At 47.8% G+C, this 18,093-nt stretch overlaps 1 protein-coding gene across 1 annotated transcript in view; it reads right to left on the bottom strand.

Annotated features, from left to right (window-relative positions):
• KCNK9 (potassium two pore domain channel subfamily K member 9) overlaps nt 1–9,887 on the bottom strand; it is a 92,836-nt gene extending 82,949 nt beyond the window's left edge. Inside the window, exon 1 of the mRNA XM_044452866.1 lies at nt 9,605–9,887. Coding sequence (XP_044308801.1) covers nt 9,605–9,887 — 283 coding nt within the window. The remainder of the gene's footprint in view (nt 1–9,604) is intronic.
• Between the last annotated feature and the right edge of the window lie 8,206 nt (nt 9,888–18,093).

Genomic DNA, 18,093 nt, shown 5'->3' with positions numbered 1-18,093 from the left:
GCTTAGGAATGCTTTGTTCTTCCTAATAAGAAGAGGAAGATTTCATTTCTATACCACCCCACAGTTGAAGTTCTCTGGTAGGAGGAAATGAATTCATTGGGAAGGAAGGAGCAAGAGCAGAGGGGGCTTGATTTCCATGCAGAAAGTCCCAGGTTTGATCCCAGCACCTCCAGTAGAGCTGCAGATGCCAGGGAATTGTTCAGCTGAAATAAGGGGTTCCAATCTTCCATTCACCACTGGATTTCAGCATCGAGCAAGCCAAGTGGAAGGCTCTCCTGGAATGCTTACGCAGGAGTCCTCAGTTCAGGAACATTCACAGATTCAGGGGTCATCAGGAGACCCAGGCCCAGTTTCGTGGGAGAGGACAGAACTTCCATGCAGAAGGTCCCAGTTCAGTTGCCGGCATCTCCAGCAGGAGAAGAGAGTCCTGCTTAAGATCTGGCACTCCATATCTCCAATCCTGAGCTAGAGGGTTTGACTCACTCTAAGGCAGCTTTCTGTGTTCTCAAGACAAGCAGCCAAGTTCTCCCTAAGATTTTCAGTAATCCTTACAGTAACTCTGTGAGATAAGTTAATATTGTTATCCCCCGGTATTGCAGATCAGGGTGTGGGAGGGTGCTATGGAGGCAGGGCGGAGGGGAAAGAGAGATTGGCTTTCTTACAGTTTATGAGCAATCACAAGGTTGCTGAGCCAAGGTTCCTGAAGCTTCAGCCTTCCAGAACTTTGCTTGCTCACTTTGACTCTAGGGACCTTTCTGGGTTCTTGTTTGTATCTCGAGATTGCAGAATTCCATACCAGCACATAAAAGGACCCAAGTCGTCCATGCTCAGGAACAAAAATCCTGCAAGTGCTGAGAGGCGGGAAGCAGCTTCTGCTGTGTTCCCATGGATATCCATGCAAAATATTGCCCCACATGCAACCCACGTGGATCCATCTTGAGTCCCTGAAGAATGCCCTTTTCAAATGCAAAGCATTCTTATCCAGCCACCCACAGGCCTCCCCAACTTCCCCACAGGTACCCTGAGTCTAGCCTGGCTCTTTCTGAGCCCTCCGCGATCCTGCCAGCCCAGTCCATAACACATACCAAGTGGCTCTGAATGCAGCCACATTTGAAGAGCAGCCGTGAGATCAACCCCATGCCTGCCTCCACTGTCATACCTGTGTGTCCCTCCTTATCATAGCTCTGATCCTGGCCAGCGTCTGGCTTCCTTCCTGCTTGCTTTGCTCTACACAGGTATCCATAAAGGTAGCAGAAGCTCTCTGGAGCTGGGACACAGAGCACACACAACACACCAGGAGTTTGCCTTGTCCAGCAGGAAAGCACAGCTTCTGCACACAAAAGGCCACTACAGTTAAAAGGAACTGGTGCCCACCTGATGTCCTCCAGTTGCTTGGGACCCCTTGTGGGCCAATGGTCAGGGACTACAGGAGTTAAATCCCAAACATCTGTGGGGCACCAAATCGTAGAAGGCTGTATGAAGGGATGGCATGGAGGATGCCTCCTACCTTCTATCATTCTGATTTGTGAGGTGCAAAATAATGGACTTAAGTTTCAGAAATTTTGAGGAACATCAGGACAACCTTCCTAGTGGACAGAGCAATCAGAACATGAAGGCTTTGGGCTCTCTGTCACTGGAAGTGTTCAAGCAAAGACTGAACAGCCATCTGCCCTGGGTGCTTTAAACTCAATTTCTGCACTCAGCAGGGGTTGGACTTCTGGCCCAGATGGCCCCTTTCAAGTCAGTAATCTTATGATTCGATGAAGGACCTTGAACAGGGGACCTCAGACAGCTGCTGTCAATCCCAGGAGACAATCCTGGGCAATAATCTGGGCCGGTATTGAAGAAACCAACAGGCACCCCCATCTTGCTCTAAATCCTAAAGATGATTGAAAAGCTCAAAAGAAACAGGGCATGAGAAAGGGCAGCTCAGCACAGAGCAATGGAGAGAGGAAGAAATCTAAGCTTATCAAGAGCTATTTGCCAGGCTGGCTTAATGACATATCCATGTTGAGAGGCAATATACCCTAGACTCCCATATTTCCACGCTGCTGCCCATTCAAAAGCCTCTGACTTGCAACTGATAGAAACTGCAGTAGTGGGATGGCTGAGCTTTTGCCTAAATTAGTCATGCAATTCTTATGCAAGATGAACTTCTTATCAGCAGCAGAATAGGAAAAGCTGATGAAGGTATGCAGGGGTGGAACCGAGACAGAACCAATGGTTTGCTTGGTAACAAGCCAGTGTCATGATTCAGAATGTTCAGAACTGGAACAATGAAAAACAAATGAAGTAAGCAGTAAAGAAACAAATTCTCTTAATTTCTGGGAAACTTTTCTGAACCTCCAAATAATGAAAATTTCATGAGAACATTTCAAACTCCCAGTGGAATACAATGATATATTTTCTATACTGTGACAGGAGGAAAACATTAGAAAGCAGCTTGCACGAACATCTCTACAAAAATGCACACACATTCTTTCTTATTTTGGAAGGATCATTTTGGAAATGAAATAAATACTCGGGGCTTGTGTCAGTGCTGAAGTTGACAAATTAGCCAAACTTCTTACCACATGGAAAAATTTCTACTTGTGCTTAATGCATGCAAGAATGAACTCTGTTTGGATGAATCCCCAAACATGGGCAAGTGCTTTTGAGCTAGAAAGCCTTCTGATTCCCACACACACTTCTTTTATACTTTCCCAGGGTCTTTCATCATTTCTGATGAACAGGAAATGTCTAGCAACTGGAGAGTCAATATCTGTGGAACTGGATCGCTTCTGCACAGCAAATGGAAGCTGCAGCGAAGGCAGATCCACTGTATTACTCATACCCAAGCAGCACAAAGCGAGGCTCAACAAGAAACACAACCTGGCCAACGTCCTATCCCATCTGCATGGCTTTCCAGCCGAATGCTCTCTAATCAGCTATTGGAAGAATTTGGATTGTGGTCCATAATAAAGACCTCAGGATCACATCCAACCCATAGAACAGTTGACACATGCAGAATGCGCCATGCAAGAAGATATGGTTGAAATCGCAGCTGAGCTTGAACCTGCAGTTAATACTCACTCCAAAAATGCACATAGCCAGCAGACTCATGAAAATAAATGCCCATGTGCCACACCTTGGCTGCAAGACAACAATAAGACAAGACAATTTGGGGGGAGAAACTGGTGTCCAGAAAATATGAGAGTTACTTGTAACCTTGGTTTTATTTCTTGCCATTAACATGCCTACAGAGCCCACCGTGGTGCAGTTGGCTGATCACCAACCATGAAGCAAAGAGCAAATAGGTCTCCACCCTTCCACCTGCAACTGCTTTTACAATTGCTTCTATTTGCCAGATCTCTCAGAACAAGAGCAGCAGTTTTCCAACCCTGCTTCCCACTTAACCATCATCATCACATCTGGGCATGTACAATTCTGCATTCTAAAAACACTTAAATCAAAGCCTCATCACGATGACAAGAAAAAAAATTAAGGTTGCTTTTGCTGCCCTGATTGTTCTCATCACCTGCAGCTCAGAGAGTGTATTTATTGCAGGGGGAGCAGGAATGGGTTTTGGGGTCCCGGTTTTTGGCCCCAAAGTCCAGCCCTGGCTCCATTACTGATAGCCAGGATATCAAAACAGCTGGATTTCCAGTTGATGAAAAAGAAGGTGAATTGGAAAGGAATTGAAGGGAGGAAATCAATGGATGTATGGTGAGCGGGGGGCGGGAAGAATTCCTAATCCAACCAGCAATTTACCTCATCAGATTGCCCCATCCCAAAACTGCTTTCCCAGGAGAAATGCACTCTGTGACTATCAAAGAGCTTACAGAGTTGGCACAAGCATATATGTGGAATTGTTTCACATGCTGCTCTTTTAGATCTGTGGTATGTGAATGCAGGAAACCCTTGAGTGGAAGCAAATATACTGCCCTGATAGGGATTGGGGATTGGGCACCTGTGAAATACATGTTCAGTGACAAACCCACAGAGTAAAAATGTAGTAGGGATATACTGAGCATATACAGCTAAATATATGTTCTGCCTGTAATTTGTGGATTCTCAGCAATCATCCATTCCCTCATCCATTCATAGAAAGAATCAGACTTTTTGCTGGAATTTTCCTGTATGTGAGCAAATTTACAGTAATGCTAATTTGCATTATGTGAGCTTAAGTGGACTCCGGTGGATGGTGGAGGACAGGAAGGCCTGGAGGAATGTTGTCCATGGGGTCTCAATGGGTTGGACACGACTTCGCGACTAACAGCAACAATTTGCATTAGTACAAATGATCATTACTGCACAAATGCACTAATCCACACTGGTGCTGGTACAAATTTGCACAAATTCTCTCCCAAAGTGCCAAAAAAAACCCCAATCCAATTCAGAAGTCCACAAAATTTATCAACTTGGAAAAATCCAGACTGCTGTGGAATCTGCAGGTCACAGAACTCAAAATTCATTTGAGCTTAATACAGATTTCCTTGCCGCTATCTTTTTGGGATATGAAATAAGAATATATTAAGCACTGTATAAAGTTCCAAAATATGATCCCATAAATCTCTCTCTGTCCTCCTGCAAAGCTCTCCTCAAAAACTACTGACTAAATAGTCCAGGTGTAGTGATTTAAATAATTAAGTCTCACATTATTTGACGTGTTTAAACCTGCTTAAGTCTAGATCTAACCTCTTAAAAACTGAGGACTGCATCTCATCTGTACCCTACGATGCTTGTCACACAGCCATAGAAAGCCCAAAGAGAAGAGGTGCCTTACAACTCCTCACAAAAGATACCCAAGAGAGCTTCATATGTTAATATGAATCCTCTGGGGACAAGCACAGGGGAAAACTTGTTTCTGGCTGTTGCCTTCTGAACCCATCATTTGAACAGAACATCATGCTGAGGAAACTTCACTTGGCTAACACATGGAGGACCCCAAGCCATGAAAGACTGCAGGTTTTGCTTCATGAAGTATTCATTTCAGTCCTTAACCCTTAATTTCAGCAACCTTGAATGGTTGATTCCCAGCTTCAACAAGAGTACAATAGAATACAAGTATTTGCTCAAATTCGTTATGCACTTCCCTGCACTCTCTTTTATTCCCTGCCGAAAGCTACAATGCAACATCCTTCATGGTTTTTCCCTTTATACTGTAAAGTAGCATAATACACACTGATGCCATCCTATATTTTTTAATGATAATCCAATTCTAAAAGGTGCCATAGATAATAAAACACACACAGCATTTTGGAAGAAGCTGAATGTTTTGGATGCCAGACAGGCTTGGAACTATTTTGAGCAAACAATCAGGAAGATTTAAGCAGCTCTCTTGTTGCCTCATGTCAAATTCAGCACCTGGATCAGCTCAGCTTTGGGAAACTACTTGGAGGTCGGCCTTCCCCACCTACCTGGAAAACTTTCATAAGACGCCAATCTTACAATGAAGTGCCATATTGACTATGATGTCAAACAAGGGCATTTCAGATTCCAATATCAAGAAACATTCCCCCAGCTCTACCCCACTGAGACACTGTGGGTCTCCCGTTAATACACGAAGCATGAATCGTTCATGAATTGTACTGGGGTGATTTCAGAAAGAGAGAGAACAAAGTGTGAGAGAGCAATGTCTTCAAGGTTAGTTTAAAAATAGAAACAATGCCAAAAAAAATTCAGCCAAAGCTACACACTTCATTTCACTGCAGGATATTTTCTTAAAACTTCAGTATATTTTTTTTCTGCAGGTCTAAAATTGCTGAACTGGAATTAAGAAAACAGAAAGATAACACTTAAAAAGATAACCGTTAACCCAAAACTGATAAATAGCTGATATATTTTCACGTGGTCTCATACAGGCTAGAGTTGATTGCAATCAATGGGACGGAAGCTAAGCTGTGGCTGACTTGTCCCATTGACATCAACGTGATTTATATTTCACTGGGTGAATCTGACTCCAACTCAGTGCTTATAAATAGCTAATTCTTAATAATAAAAACCATTTAGATTTTGAATTCTGTGAGGAAACCTTGTTGTAAGAATGTGGGTAAGCTGAAGTGCAAGGAAAGGCTTTAACAAGATAAACAACAGAGACCATAGAAAACATGCCTTTCTTCTTTTTATCCAGATGAAGACATTCTCCATACATGTGTCATGCTATCCGTTCGGCAACCAATGTACTGCCTCAGGTAAGAAACTCAAAATCTGAATGCAAAAATGACATTTTTGACAGTTCCGAACATAAAATGGACTTTCTAACAAAAACTGACAGCATTTTGCAGGATAATATTTACACTGGTGATAACAAGAGCTAATATTTTAAATGATAGCACCTCTCTTGATTATAGAATCATAGAATAGTAGAGTCTGAAGGGGCCAAGAAGGCCATCAGGCCCAACCTCCTGCTGGTGCAGGACACCAAGTTAAGCCATCCCTCTCTGTTGGCTGCCCAGTTGCACCTTGAAGGCCTCCAGGGTGAGAGAGCGCACAACCTCGCTAAGCCATGGGTTCCATTGTCAGACTGCTCTAACAATCCGGAGGTTCTTCCTGATGGCTTCCCGGAACTTGAGCCCGTTATTCCATGTCCTGCACTCTGGGATGGCCAAGAAGAGATTCTGGCCTTCTTCTGTGTGACAGCCCTTCAAGGACTTCTAAAGCACTACCCTATCTCCTCTCAGTCTTCTCTTCTCAAGGCTCAACATGCCCAGTTCTGTAGATCTCTCCTCACAACATTGTTCTATTACTTCAAACCCTACCCCATAAAATGCAACCGATGCCTAATTAATAAATCAACTATTGCATTGATTTGACCCTATGTGGCCCTTCAGGGTATCTTGTGGGACATTGTCATTAGTTCATCAAATAAACACACACACACACAATATTTGTACAGACTAGAAAGTGATAAAGCAAGCACTGAAGAGATCAATGCAAGAAGATCAATGCAGATAAAAGTCCAGCAAATACATTTTTTTCTGGAGTTGGGTTTCCTATTGTTGAAGAAAAACCAATCCATAAAAATAGAAACCCAAAACAATGGTTAAGGTTCAGACCATCAGTCATTTATTAGATAGTACTTGACAGGAAAATGTCTACCCTCTCACTTCTTACACAGACTTTTTATAACTGAGACTACAGAGCAGAGTTTAGAGGCATACAAAGGTTATCTGCAAGCATAAAAAGGAGACAGTCTTTTAAAATAAAGAAGTTGATTCAGCCGTCGGTTACTCTTCATCTCATCATTAACATCCATTTCTGCTGATGTCTACATAGCTAAGCAACAAAACATCCTCCCCTCTGACCCCAACACCTTCTGCCCTTTGCCTTAGTTTCCTTCACTAGCCATTCTCTGGCCAGCTCATGCTGCTCCTTCTTTCTTTAGGCCTCATTTAGTACACCCTATTTATCTGCACTGGCTTCTATTCATCAGCTGTGATTGCAAAGTTTGTTTCCGCACTCCCTACTGGGAACCTTAGAGATGAACTGGTCAGTCAATCAAATTGGCTTTTGCTGTAAGGGAGAAGAAAACTTCCACTGGAAGATTCAACCTTTTTACCACAAGCAAAATACTCTATTGCCAAACCTCCTTCAGGTATTCAACAAAACTGTCATCTCTGAACATGTGTGAGCAGGTTTTGCCCCTCCAGATGTTTTTGCCGCCATAGGCAATTCCACAATGAGGAATCATGGGATTTGTAGGTCAAAACATATGGATGGTCACAAATTGCCCTGCACTGGTTTAAAAGATTTCTGAGAGCTCTAGATAAAGTTAAGGAGTGGCAAATTCTCCATTGATGGTCATTTTGCTGAGTGGACTAGCTATTCATAGTTTGGCAAGTCTCGTTTTTAGCTGTGGCCAAGTCAGGTGCACACTCCAAAGAATGTATGAGCAGATGGGAGAAAAGCAGCACATTTAGTGGCTTGTTACAACTGCAGTTGTCAAGAAAACCTCTGAGAAAATTCTCCCCATTTCCATAGCGAAGAATGAGAAAGAGTAAAATGTCTGTCAAGTTGTTTGGGTTCTAGTATACTAATGTAGGTTTCAGTCCTCAAACTATTTATTTGTGGAGATTCCAGTTTAGTTCACTAGGACTTTCCTGATTAAGTGGCTGGAAGATTAGAAATCATGGCTATTTCTCCCTAGGTTGAAACTGAGTTTCAAAAGATACCTGAAGCTCATTGTATGCACTTTCCCCAAGAGAATTCAAAAGAAGCGATTCCTAAGTAAATGTACATTGGACTGCAGTTCTTTAAAACCTTGACTCATCATCATCATCCTTGAAATGCCATTTTTCCATCGGACTTCCAAGTTAAAGTTTGAAAGCTACTAACGATTGCTTGCGCCTGCCCTGAGAATTCCTATTAAAAACTCGTACATTACCTTACTGTCCCCCAGTCATAGGTGGAAGAGCTACTAGCAGCACATAATTCCCTTGCAAAAGTTCCATAAGAGCAAAGGAAAAGCCCCGCTGGATCAGACGCAAGATCCAGCTACTCCAGCACCCCATCCATGCAGTGGCCAAGCAGCTGCCCACAGGATCCCTCCAGCAGGAGGGGTGCAAGACCTCCTCCTATCCAGGCTCCCCAGACACTGGCATATGCAGGCACACCACCTCTGGTAATGAAGGTAGCACATAGCCAGCAGGGCTAGTAGCCACAGATCACCTCCTCCCTCATGACTCTGTCCAATCCCCTGTTGAAGCCATCCAGATTGGCGGCCCTCACCACTTCCCATGGCAGCGAATTCCATAGTTTAATAATACACTGTGTGAAGAAGGACTTCCTTTTATCTGTGCTAAACTTCCCATCCATCAGCTGCAAGGGATCACCCTGGGTTCAAGTACTATGCGAGAGAAGAAAAATTCTCCACTTTCTCCACACAATGCATTATCTTAAACACCTCTAGCATATCTCCTCTTCCTCACCCTTTTTCTAAGCTGAACAGTCCCAGTTGTGGTAGCCACTGTTTCAGTCCACTGATTTTTTTTGTTGCCCTTTTCTGTATCTTTTCCAACTGAATAATGTCCTTTTTCAGGTAAGGTGACCAGAAATGACCACAGTATTCCAAGTGCAATTGCTCCAAAGATTTGTGCAAGGTTCATTCCCAGCCACTTTTCTCTACTACATTCAAAACTCCTTCCAATTCTGTAAAGGAACCTGATCTGGAGCAGGGGGGAAAGTCCCACAAGTATAAGCAGAAAGATTCAAGTGACATCATACTGTCAAAAGAGCAACTTACTTCTCTTTTGGTATCCCAACTTTTGGAATCAGCCCTCCCTTGGATAGACTTCTAAGCCTTTTCTTGTGGAAGCCTGGAAATCCTACAATTGTCCAACTCCACACACACGCCTACACACACACACACACACACACACACACACACACACACGGATCTTTTAGTGCATACTTCCCTTTCATCTCACACAGCCAAACTCTTGGAAGCAACAGATCGCAGATATCTGTCTCTTCTTATCACTTTCTCTGATTTTCCGGAGAAGGCCAGGCCTCCAAACTTTGGGAGCCCACCCATAAGACCTTCCCCTCTTCGCATCCTGTCTCATCCACGTCCTTTCCCGCTCTTGGCACCCCACAACCTTCCAGCCCCGTCGGGAGGACTCACCTATGGTGGTGATGACGGTGATGGCAAAGTAGAAAGACCCCGCGAACTTCCACTGGACCCCAGCCCGGTGGGGCTCCGACTGCATGATGATCTCCTCCAGCTGCTGGTAGTCGTCGTTGGTGATGTTGTATTTCCCCTTGAGCCGGGTCTCCTCGGCTTTCAGCTGCTCCTCCTCGCGCATCTCGTGGTCGGACTCCAGAGCGTCGAAGACAGCCGCCCCCACAAGCAGGTAGGTGAACGTGCAGAGGATGAGCGATAAGGTGCGCACGTTCTGCCTCTTCATAGCCGCCAGGAAGGGCCCACGGAGGGGACCATGTCCCCCCCTTGCTGCCCGCGGATCCGACAGGGTGCAGCAGGGGCAGCCGCCCAGCGAGGCGCGCTGCGCGGGGCGACCGGGGCTCCCTCCGCGAGGCTGCTGTCCTTGGTGCTGAAGTCGCGGCTGCTTCTGCCGCTGTGGCGGCGGCGGCGGCGGCTGGTGAAGCGGCTCGCCGCCCCCTTGCTCGGGCTCCGAGGAGGCAGACAAGCACAGCAGGCTGCTGGAGCGCCGGGACCACGGAGCCTGCAGCTGGCAAACTCTGCGCAAGACCTGCCCAAACCAAGCTGTCCCGGCGCGCAGGGCCATCAACGGCACCTCCCCAGGCAGCCCGGACTCGCCTGCCAGGAGCCGGAGGGCGGCTCGGGGACCAGCTCCGCGGACCGAGGAGCGCGGAGGCCGCGGGGAGCCCACCCAACCGCCCACGCTTCTCCCAACTCTCCCAACTCCGCCGCCGCCTCCCTCTCTCTCCCTAAAATCGGATCCCCTCGCCAAGAGGAAAGCGGAGTTGGCTGGGGAAAGAAGTTCACCTCGCTCCCCACTCACACACGCGCGCCCGCGCCCGCGCGCGCGCCCGGCACACACTCTCCACCTTTCTCTTCCTAAATTGCCCCGGGGAAGTGTCCTGTTTGGTCGGCTGGCTGGCGCGTGGGTTATTCGGCAATTTTCAAGCCCCGGGAGGGAAGAGAGTATGCGGGGGTCCCATCGGAAATGCTTAAAGGGGGGCAGAGAGGCCTGGGTCCCATCAGAAGAACGGCGCACAGGCGCGCCCCTACCCAACCCTGCAAGGCAAGGGCTCCTCTCCTGGTAAAGGCCAACGCCGGCTGGGACTGCTGAATCTGGTCTCCAGCTCTGGCCAGTCCAGATGTGCCCCCGGAGGATGCGGGCACGGCATCAGCAGCCACGCTCCCGGACTTTTGAGGTGGAGGGAACAAGGAGCAACTTCCGGTAAGTGGTAAAGGAAACCGGCCAGGTTGCAATCACCAGGGATCCCTTAAGCCTTTCCACACACACAGATACACACACAAACACACACACGGGGAGGGGGGAGATGCAAATTTTCCCAGCCGGGTGCTCAGAGAAAGAGACGGACGGACGGAGATGTTCCCCTGCAGGCTGCCGCTCCAGGATTTTCTGCGATCAAAACCCTAGGAGAGGATGAGCGGTGACCTTTGGGCGGAGAGGAGCCCTGCCGTTCCAGGAGGCGCCGCAAGGATCACGGAGGGAGAAGAACCTCTTCTCGGAGCCACAAACTTAGCTAGGTGGAGCGGAGGGGGGCAGGCCGAGGAGGAGAAGTGAGCGTACAATCCAGCTTTCTTTGGGATGCGTCGGTGGCTGGTTTAAAAAAGGTGGTGGTTATTCATTCAGTCCGCCTCTCCGTTACCTCTTCAGAGGGGAAATTGCTTTTCGAGGGGAAGACGGAGAAAGCGGAGAAGATTCCGAGTGGCTTTTTTGGCAAGGCGGTTGTAGATGGAAAAGAGGCGGATGGTCAAAAGAAAGATGCGGAAGACCCGCCGGGGTAGGAAGGATGGGGCGCCCAGCTGCTGGAGACTTTGGGTTCCCATCGTAGTCAGAGTTTCCATGCTGCTCCCTGGCTGCTCGCGTCTCACTGGGAGCGATGGGGTGGGGGCACCGGGTGGGCTGGGGCGGCTGTGGAGACAGGTGTGCGTGTCGGAGCCTGTTCCCTCCTTTACATCCTGCAGATGGCACGGGGAAATGGGAAGAGCTTATATATTCTAAATGAGAAATGGGTGAGTAAAAGTGGAGGGAGAGGCATCGCCGGATCGCGCTGGGGGGCTGTCTGGAAATCTACGGATTTCCTCTCTCCCCCCGCCGCCCCTTCCCGCTCCTGTTCTTTGCTCCTTTCGCAGCCGCCAGAAGATGGACTCGTCCGTATCCCGAGGCAGGAGGCAGAAGCAGCTCTTTGCTCAGCCTCCCTGCTGTATGGAAGAGAAGAGACAAGGATAAGCAAAGAAGAAGGCGCTAGAAGAAGGGAGGGAGGGAGGGAGGGAGGGGGCTTCTCTTTAAGCAGCCCCCAAACCCACAAAGTAGTGGGAAAATTCTGGACCTTGGGCGGTTGCGGAGCGGGGGGGGGGAGGCTTGGCTTCAGGGCTGCGATGGGGCGTGTGTGCGTGCGTGCGTGCGTGCGTGTTGTGTGTGCGATTCGTTCTGGCTGGTACCTTATTTCAAGCAGACTCGCCAAGACAAAGAAGCCCCTCCGCGTCCTGCATGGTTGACATCACTGGGTGGACTGGTGGGAGGTAGGAGACAGCGATGAGCCCTGTCCCCGTCCCCGTTAGCCCCTCCTCGCCGGAGCAGGGCGCCCCGAGCTCTCGGGATGTTGCAGTCAAGAGTTGAGGAGGATGCGTTAAAAAAAGCAACGCCGCGATCGCCCTTCTTCGGTCTCTGCTCCTGAGAGCCGCTCGTCGTCTCGTTGAGTCGGAGCCTTCCTCCGCTCTTGAGTCAGACGGAGAGGAAGGGAAGGGAAGGGAAGGCGGAGAGAGGAATCCCCTCTCGCTTCTTATCCACCCACCTTGTCTGGAAAGCGCTAGACTTCCTCGGCCGGCCCCCCAGCTACTCCCTTGTCCTCCGCAGGATCGCTCCTCGCTCACTCATTCTCCCAGCCTCTGGCCCGCCCACCCCGGGCTGGCCACGCCCATTCGGCGCTTCTCCCTTCCTCTACTTGTGGAAAGGGGGACTGACCCGGACCCGCACAAATCCGGGCAAGCAGGACACCCCCTTCCTCTCCAAACCGCAAGCACCCCTCTGGATTTTGGGTTCTGGCCTCTGCCCTGTCTTGAGCCGTGAACCAAGGGAAGGAGGGCTTTTCGCTTGTGGCTAGTAGTGGGCAGAGGACTAAGGTACATCCTTGTTCTTGCCCTGTCCGTGAGTCCCCAACAACAGCCCTTGGCAGGCAAGATTTAAGCAAGCCAAAGGTTACCAGGCCAGAAAGTGATGAGAGTATGACACCCGCCTCATTTCCGTTGGCAACTGTGCGCCAGTTCAGACATTACGGGTTGGCTCAGACCAGGTTAGTCTCAATCCTCCCTGCCCAGAAGCAAGGCCCACGGAGAGGAGGAAGAGCCACGGGTCAGTGGTGGAGCATCTGTTCTGCATGCCAAAGCCCCATGTTCAATCCCCTGATGAGGAATATGGTCCATGAACACTCACTCCAGTTAGTCTTTCTGGGGTCTCATGACTTCGTCCTTTTTGGCATCTCCAAGTACATAGGGTTGTGAAAGGTGCATGCCTGAAATCATGGAGAAAGAGAAATGCCAGATGACGGGGAAGAGTTAACATTGCCCCCATCTGAAAGAAGGGAAAAAAGAGGATAGTCTGATACCAATTCCTGGGCAAAATCCGGAGCAGACTATAAAGCAGTCAATCTGCAAACACCTTGAAAGCAATGCCGTGATTACTAGAAGCCTACATGGATTTCTCAAGAACGAATCTTGCCAAACCAACCTGACTTCTGATCAGATTCATTAGATACGCAGACTAATCTGAGGTTTTTTTTACTGAGTAACCTCCATGGTGGACTGTGGGAATGCTGCGAACATAATATATCTTGACAAAGTGCTCCATGATATCCTGATAGGTAAACTGGCTAATATTGGGATAGATGGAACAATTATCAGATTGAAACATAGTTGACTACAGAATCAAAGACTGCTCTTCAATGGCACCTTCTCAAACTGGGAATGGTAACAAGTCGAGTACCACAGGGTCAGTCCTGGGCCCAGTGCTCTTCAACATTTTTATTAAGAACTTGGATGAGGGGGTGTGGGGAACAATTATCATATTTGCAGATGACACAAAATTGGGGGGGATAGCTATTGCCCTGGAAGACAGAAAGAAAATTCAAAGCAATCTTGATAGGCTGGAGCACTGGCTGAAAAGAACAGAATAAAATTTAATAGGAACAAGTTCAGCACCTAGGAAAAAGAAACCAAATATGAGGGGTTACATGGTTCGACAATGCTACAATGTGACATGGTTGCAAAGAGGGTAAATGCTATTTTGGGCGGCATGAATAGAAGTATCACACCCAAATCATGTGAAATACTTGTTTCCTGCTATTCAGCACTACATGGGCCTCATCTGGAGTACGGCATCAATGTCTGAGCACCACAGTTTAAGAAAGATGCAGACACACTGGAAAGGTGCGGAGGAGGGCAACAGGGACAATCAGGGGCCAGAAACAAAGCCGTTCTGAGGAGAGATTGAAAGAAATGGGCATGTTCAGTCTGGAGAAGAAAAGACTGAGGGGGGATATGATTGTGCTCATCAAATAGTTGAAAGACTGTCACACAGAGGAAGGCCAGGATCTCTTCTCAGTCATCCCAGATTACGGGACACAGAAAAATGGGCTTAATTCACAGGAAGCCAAATTCCAGGTGGACATCAGGAAGAACTCCCTGGCTGTTGGAGCAGGAGAACATGTGGGATGTCTCCCACACTGGAGACATCCAAGAGGCAGTTGGGCAGCCTTCTGTCAGCGATGCTTTAGCTGAAGTTCTGCACTGAGCAGGGGTCTGGACTCAATGGCCTTATGATTCCCTTCCAGCTTTTCTATTCTGTGTTTCTATTAGTCTATGAAATCTCAGAGAGCCATGGTCCATTAGTATAGACAACAGTGGACAAGATGGACCACTCAATATAAGCCATATTTGTCATCCTGATCTGCAAGCAGGGTTGTAAACTTTAGCCATAATCCTATACCCATGTACCTCAGAATGGAATGGGGCTTACTTCTGAGTGGATGTTATAGGACTGTATTGTTAGTTCCTCCTGAAATTAACTAGCTTTTCACATCACAATGTAAGTATTGGTACAATTAACAACATCTGGTTCAACAACGTGTTTATTTGATTGGCTAGTGGATTGATTTAAAAACCTGATAACCTTCCTTTCTTCCTTGTTGAAAAATACCAAAGAAGCTAATGATAGCAGAAGACCAAAACAGCTAAAATGTGCTTTTAAAACAGGGCAAAACAAGTAGAGAGCACAAGTGAGACCACAGCCCCTTCACTTGCACATTCAAAATAAAAGCGACCAGTGGCCACCTTCTAAATTGTGTACATGCAAAAATGCAGAATGAGGATATGAGCAATAATGCTTTGCAAATACAAGTCTGTATAAACACACATCCCAGTGCACACATCTAGACTGGCTGCAGGACTCTGTTGAGGCTTTACATGGAAGTGGCAAACCTGACCCCTTCATGGATCGCTGCCTTGTCTTGGCGGAGGGGCTTGCGTAGTTCAATGAAGCTATGAGCTGTGCCATGCGGGGCCACCCAAGACGGACAGGTCATAGCAGAGAGCTCTGACAAAACGTGATCCACTGGAGAAGGAAGTGGCAACCCACTCCAGTACCCTCTCCATGAAAACCCCATGGACAGTACCAAACAGCGAAAAGATATGACGCCAGAAGATGAGCCCCTCAGGTCGGATGGTGTCCAATGTGCTACTGGGGAAGAGCAGAGGGATAGTACTAGTAGCACCAGAAAGAATGAAGCGACTGAATTCGCTGTTGTGCACAGTGGAAAGAAGCCTTCATGATTGCTGATAAAAGCCAAGAAACAAGGCCATGGGACAAGACTGGAGCTTGAGCATGTAGTTGCTGGAAGCTCAGTCCATCTTACTGGTCCATGTAAACATGGCTCATGCAAGTTAGGAAAATGTTTTTCCAAACTGAATGAATGTGGCAATTCCATTTGCATCCCAGAGTTCACAGCTGGTGTCTTACATGAAAATGCCCAGAGAATATTGCAGCATTGTTCCATTGACATCGCACAACTAAGCCATGAAACGCATTCAAAAGATGACAGTCTGGACACACATGCAGGGTGATTCTTCCCTAAACAGTGGTCCATATGTAAGCAACCTCTGCACAGGAAGGTTTCATGAGCAGGACTTCCAAATCCAAATACCTGACTCCAGGGTGCCTTGGTACATGTTGCGCCTTGATATGGAAATGATGAGCGAACCAAGTCAGCATTGCATGGTGAGTGTATTCTGTAGCGAGGCCTTCTAGCAAATACACCCAGGGTTGGATCTCTGGTGCTCTCTGAGTGACGACGCTCCCTCTGGTGTCCCTAATGGCGACCTCCCACCATGATGCGCACTTGGAGGAGGGATATGTCCATTGCTGAAGACAGCTGCCCTACAGCAACATGCACAGGGTGCCTGGCCGAGGTGATGGGCTGGATGAGGGCCAATAACCTGAAGCTCAATCCAGACAAGATGGAGGTCCTGTTGGTGGGTGGCTCAGGCCTCGAGATGGGGGACCTGGACCTTGTCCTGAATGGGGTTGCACTCCCTCTGAAGGACAGGATCCACAGCTTGGGAGTGCTCCTCGACCCAGAGCTGTTGCTAGAAGCTCAGCTGACTGTGGTGGCGAAGAGCGCTTTCCTTCAGCTTTGGTTGATCCATCAGCTGCGTCCCTACCTGGAGGACGGTTTCCTGGCGACAGTGACACATGCTTTGGTTACTTCCCGATTGGACTTCTGTAACGCACTCTATATGGGGCTGCCCTTGAAGATGGTCCGGATACTTCAGATGGTGAGCTGCCAGGTTGCTGACGGGGACTGGGCGTTGTTCTCATATAACCCCAGTTCTCCTTCAGCTTCCCTGGCTCCCCATCGAAGTCCGGGCCCAATTCAAGGTGCTGGTTATCACCTATAAAGCCCTCAACGGCTTGGGACCTGGTTATCTAAAGGAGCGCTTGCGTCCATATATGCCCTTCCGCCCCCTGAGATTGGTGGGAGGCCCTTCTCCGGGAGCCCTCCAGGAAAGATATTAGGAGGGCGAGTACCCGGAGGAGGGCCTTCTCTGTGGTGGCGCCCAATCTATGGAATGCGCTCCCCAGAGAGGTCCGCCTGGTGCCATCGTTATTTGTTTTTTGGCGCCAGGCCAAGACCTTTTTATTTAAACGATATCTAAGTGCTGATTTTATTTATTGGTTTTAAATTATTGCCAGGATGTTTCTGGATTTTATATGTATTTGTATAGATATTTATTTATATGTTGGAAGCCGTCCCAAGGCTTGTGCAAATGGGACAGCATACAAAAGTTCCAAATAAATAAATAAACTATATCCCGTGGCCAAAGCCAGCTCAGGAGGTCAAGCAAGACAGTCATTGGCACTGGATCAAATGCTCGCATGGAAGCAACTCTCGTGGCCCCTCCAGGGCCTGGCAAGTGCAATGGAGGCCCTGATCAGGCGTGTCTGAAGGTATGAGCCGTGGCCTGCGGGGGTGGACAGGGATCTTCCGCAGGTGGATCTGCTTATGGAGGGACTTCTTCTCACAGAAGGTGAGTGCTGGATGCAGTGCCTAAAGCTGAAGAAAGCTAGTTGTTGTGATTTATTTCATTTCTGTACTGCCCCATAGCTGAAGCTCTCTGGACAGTTTACACAATCCCTAAAAACAAATGATAAAAATACAATAAATGCATCAAAAAGCAGAAGAATATTAAAAAGTTTTAAACAGGTAAAAACAGGTAATTAAAAATAGGCAAAGAATAACATGGATTGCCATGCAAACAAGAGCAGCTCTCCTCTTCCATTTACACAGATTGTTAAAGACATTGCAAAATAACAAAGCCTATTGTAGCCTTCCTCGGTTTGGTGCCTCCAGAGACATTAGAAACTAGGATTGTAGTCCAACACATTTGGAGAGCCCCAGATTAGTAAAAGCTGGCCTTGTGAAAAGCTGCTCAAGCCAAGAGCCCAACTCCCTTCTTTTCTTTTCTTTTCTTTTCTTTTCTTTTCTTTTCTTTTCTTTTCTTTCTTTTCTCTCTCTCTTTTCTCTCTCCCCTTCTTTTCACGGCCAGCATCAGCAGGAAGTACCCCAGCATCCCAGCAGCCTGGCAGGACCAGTCACTAATGCCAGACCTCACAAGAACTTTTCCTCCACCAGGTAGCAAGCTAGCATTCGCATCCCCCATAATGTGTCTCAACGCTCTGGGGCATTGCAGAGAATTAAAATGATGGCTTGTCCCCAGTATGGACCAGACTGATGATGCTGCCTCAGCCTGGGAGCACTGGGGTGGGGGTGGGCATCAGCGGAAAGCATTCTTCTCTGATGGATGGCTCCCACCTCCCCACACACCCAAAACACCCCTAAAACTATCTCTGGTTCATTCCTTCCCTAACCATGCACCTCCCTCTT

The sequence above is a fragment of the Varanus komodoensis genome, unplaced genomic scaffold, assembly GCF_004798865.1.
Source record: "Varanus komodoensis strain SLA01 unplaced genomic scaffold, ASM479886v1 scaffold75, whole genome shotgun sequence".
NCBI classification, from domain to species: Eukaryota; Metazoa; Chordata; class Lepidosauria; order Squamata; family Varanidae; genus Varanus; species Varanus komodoensis.
Note: the sequence above shows the minus strand (reverse complement) of the source record. Positions and strands in the feature narration are given on the sequence as shown.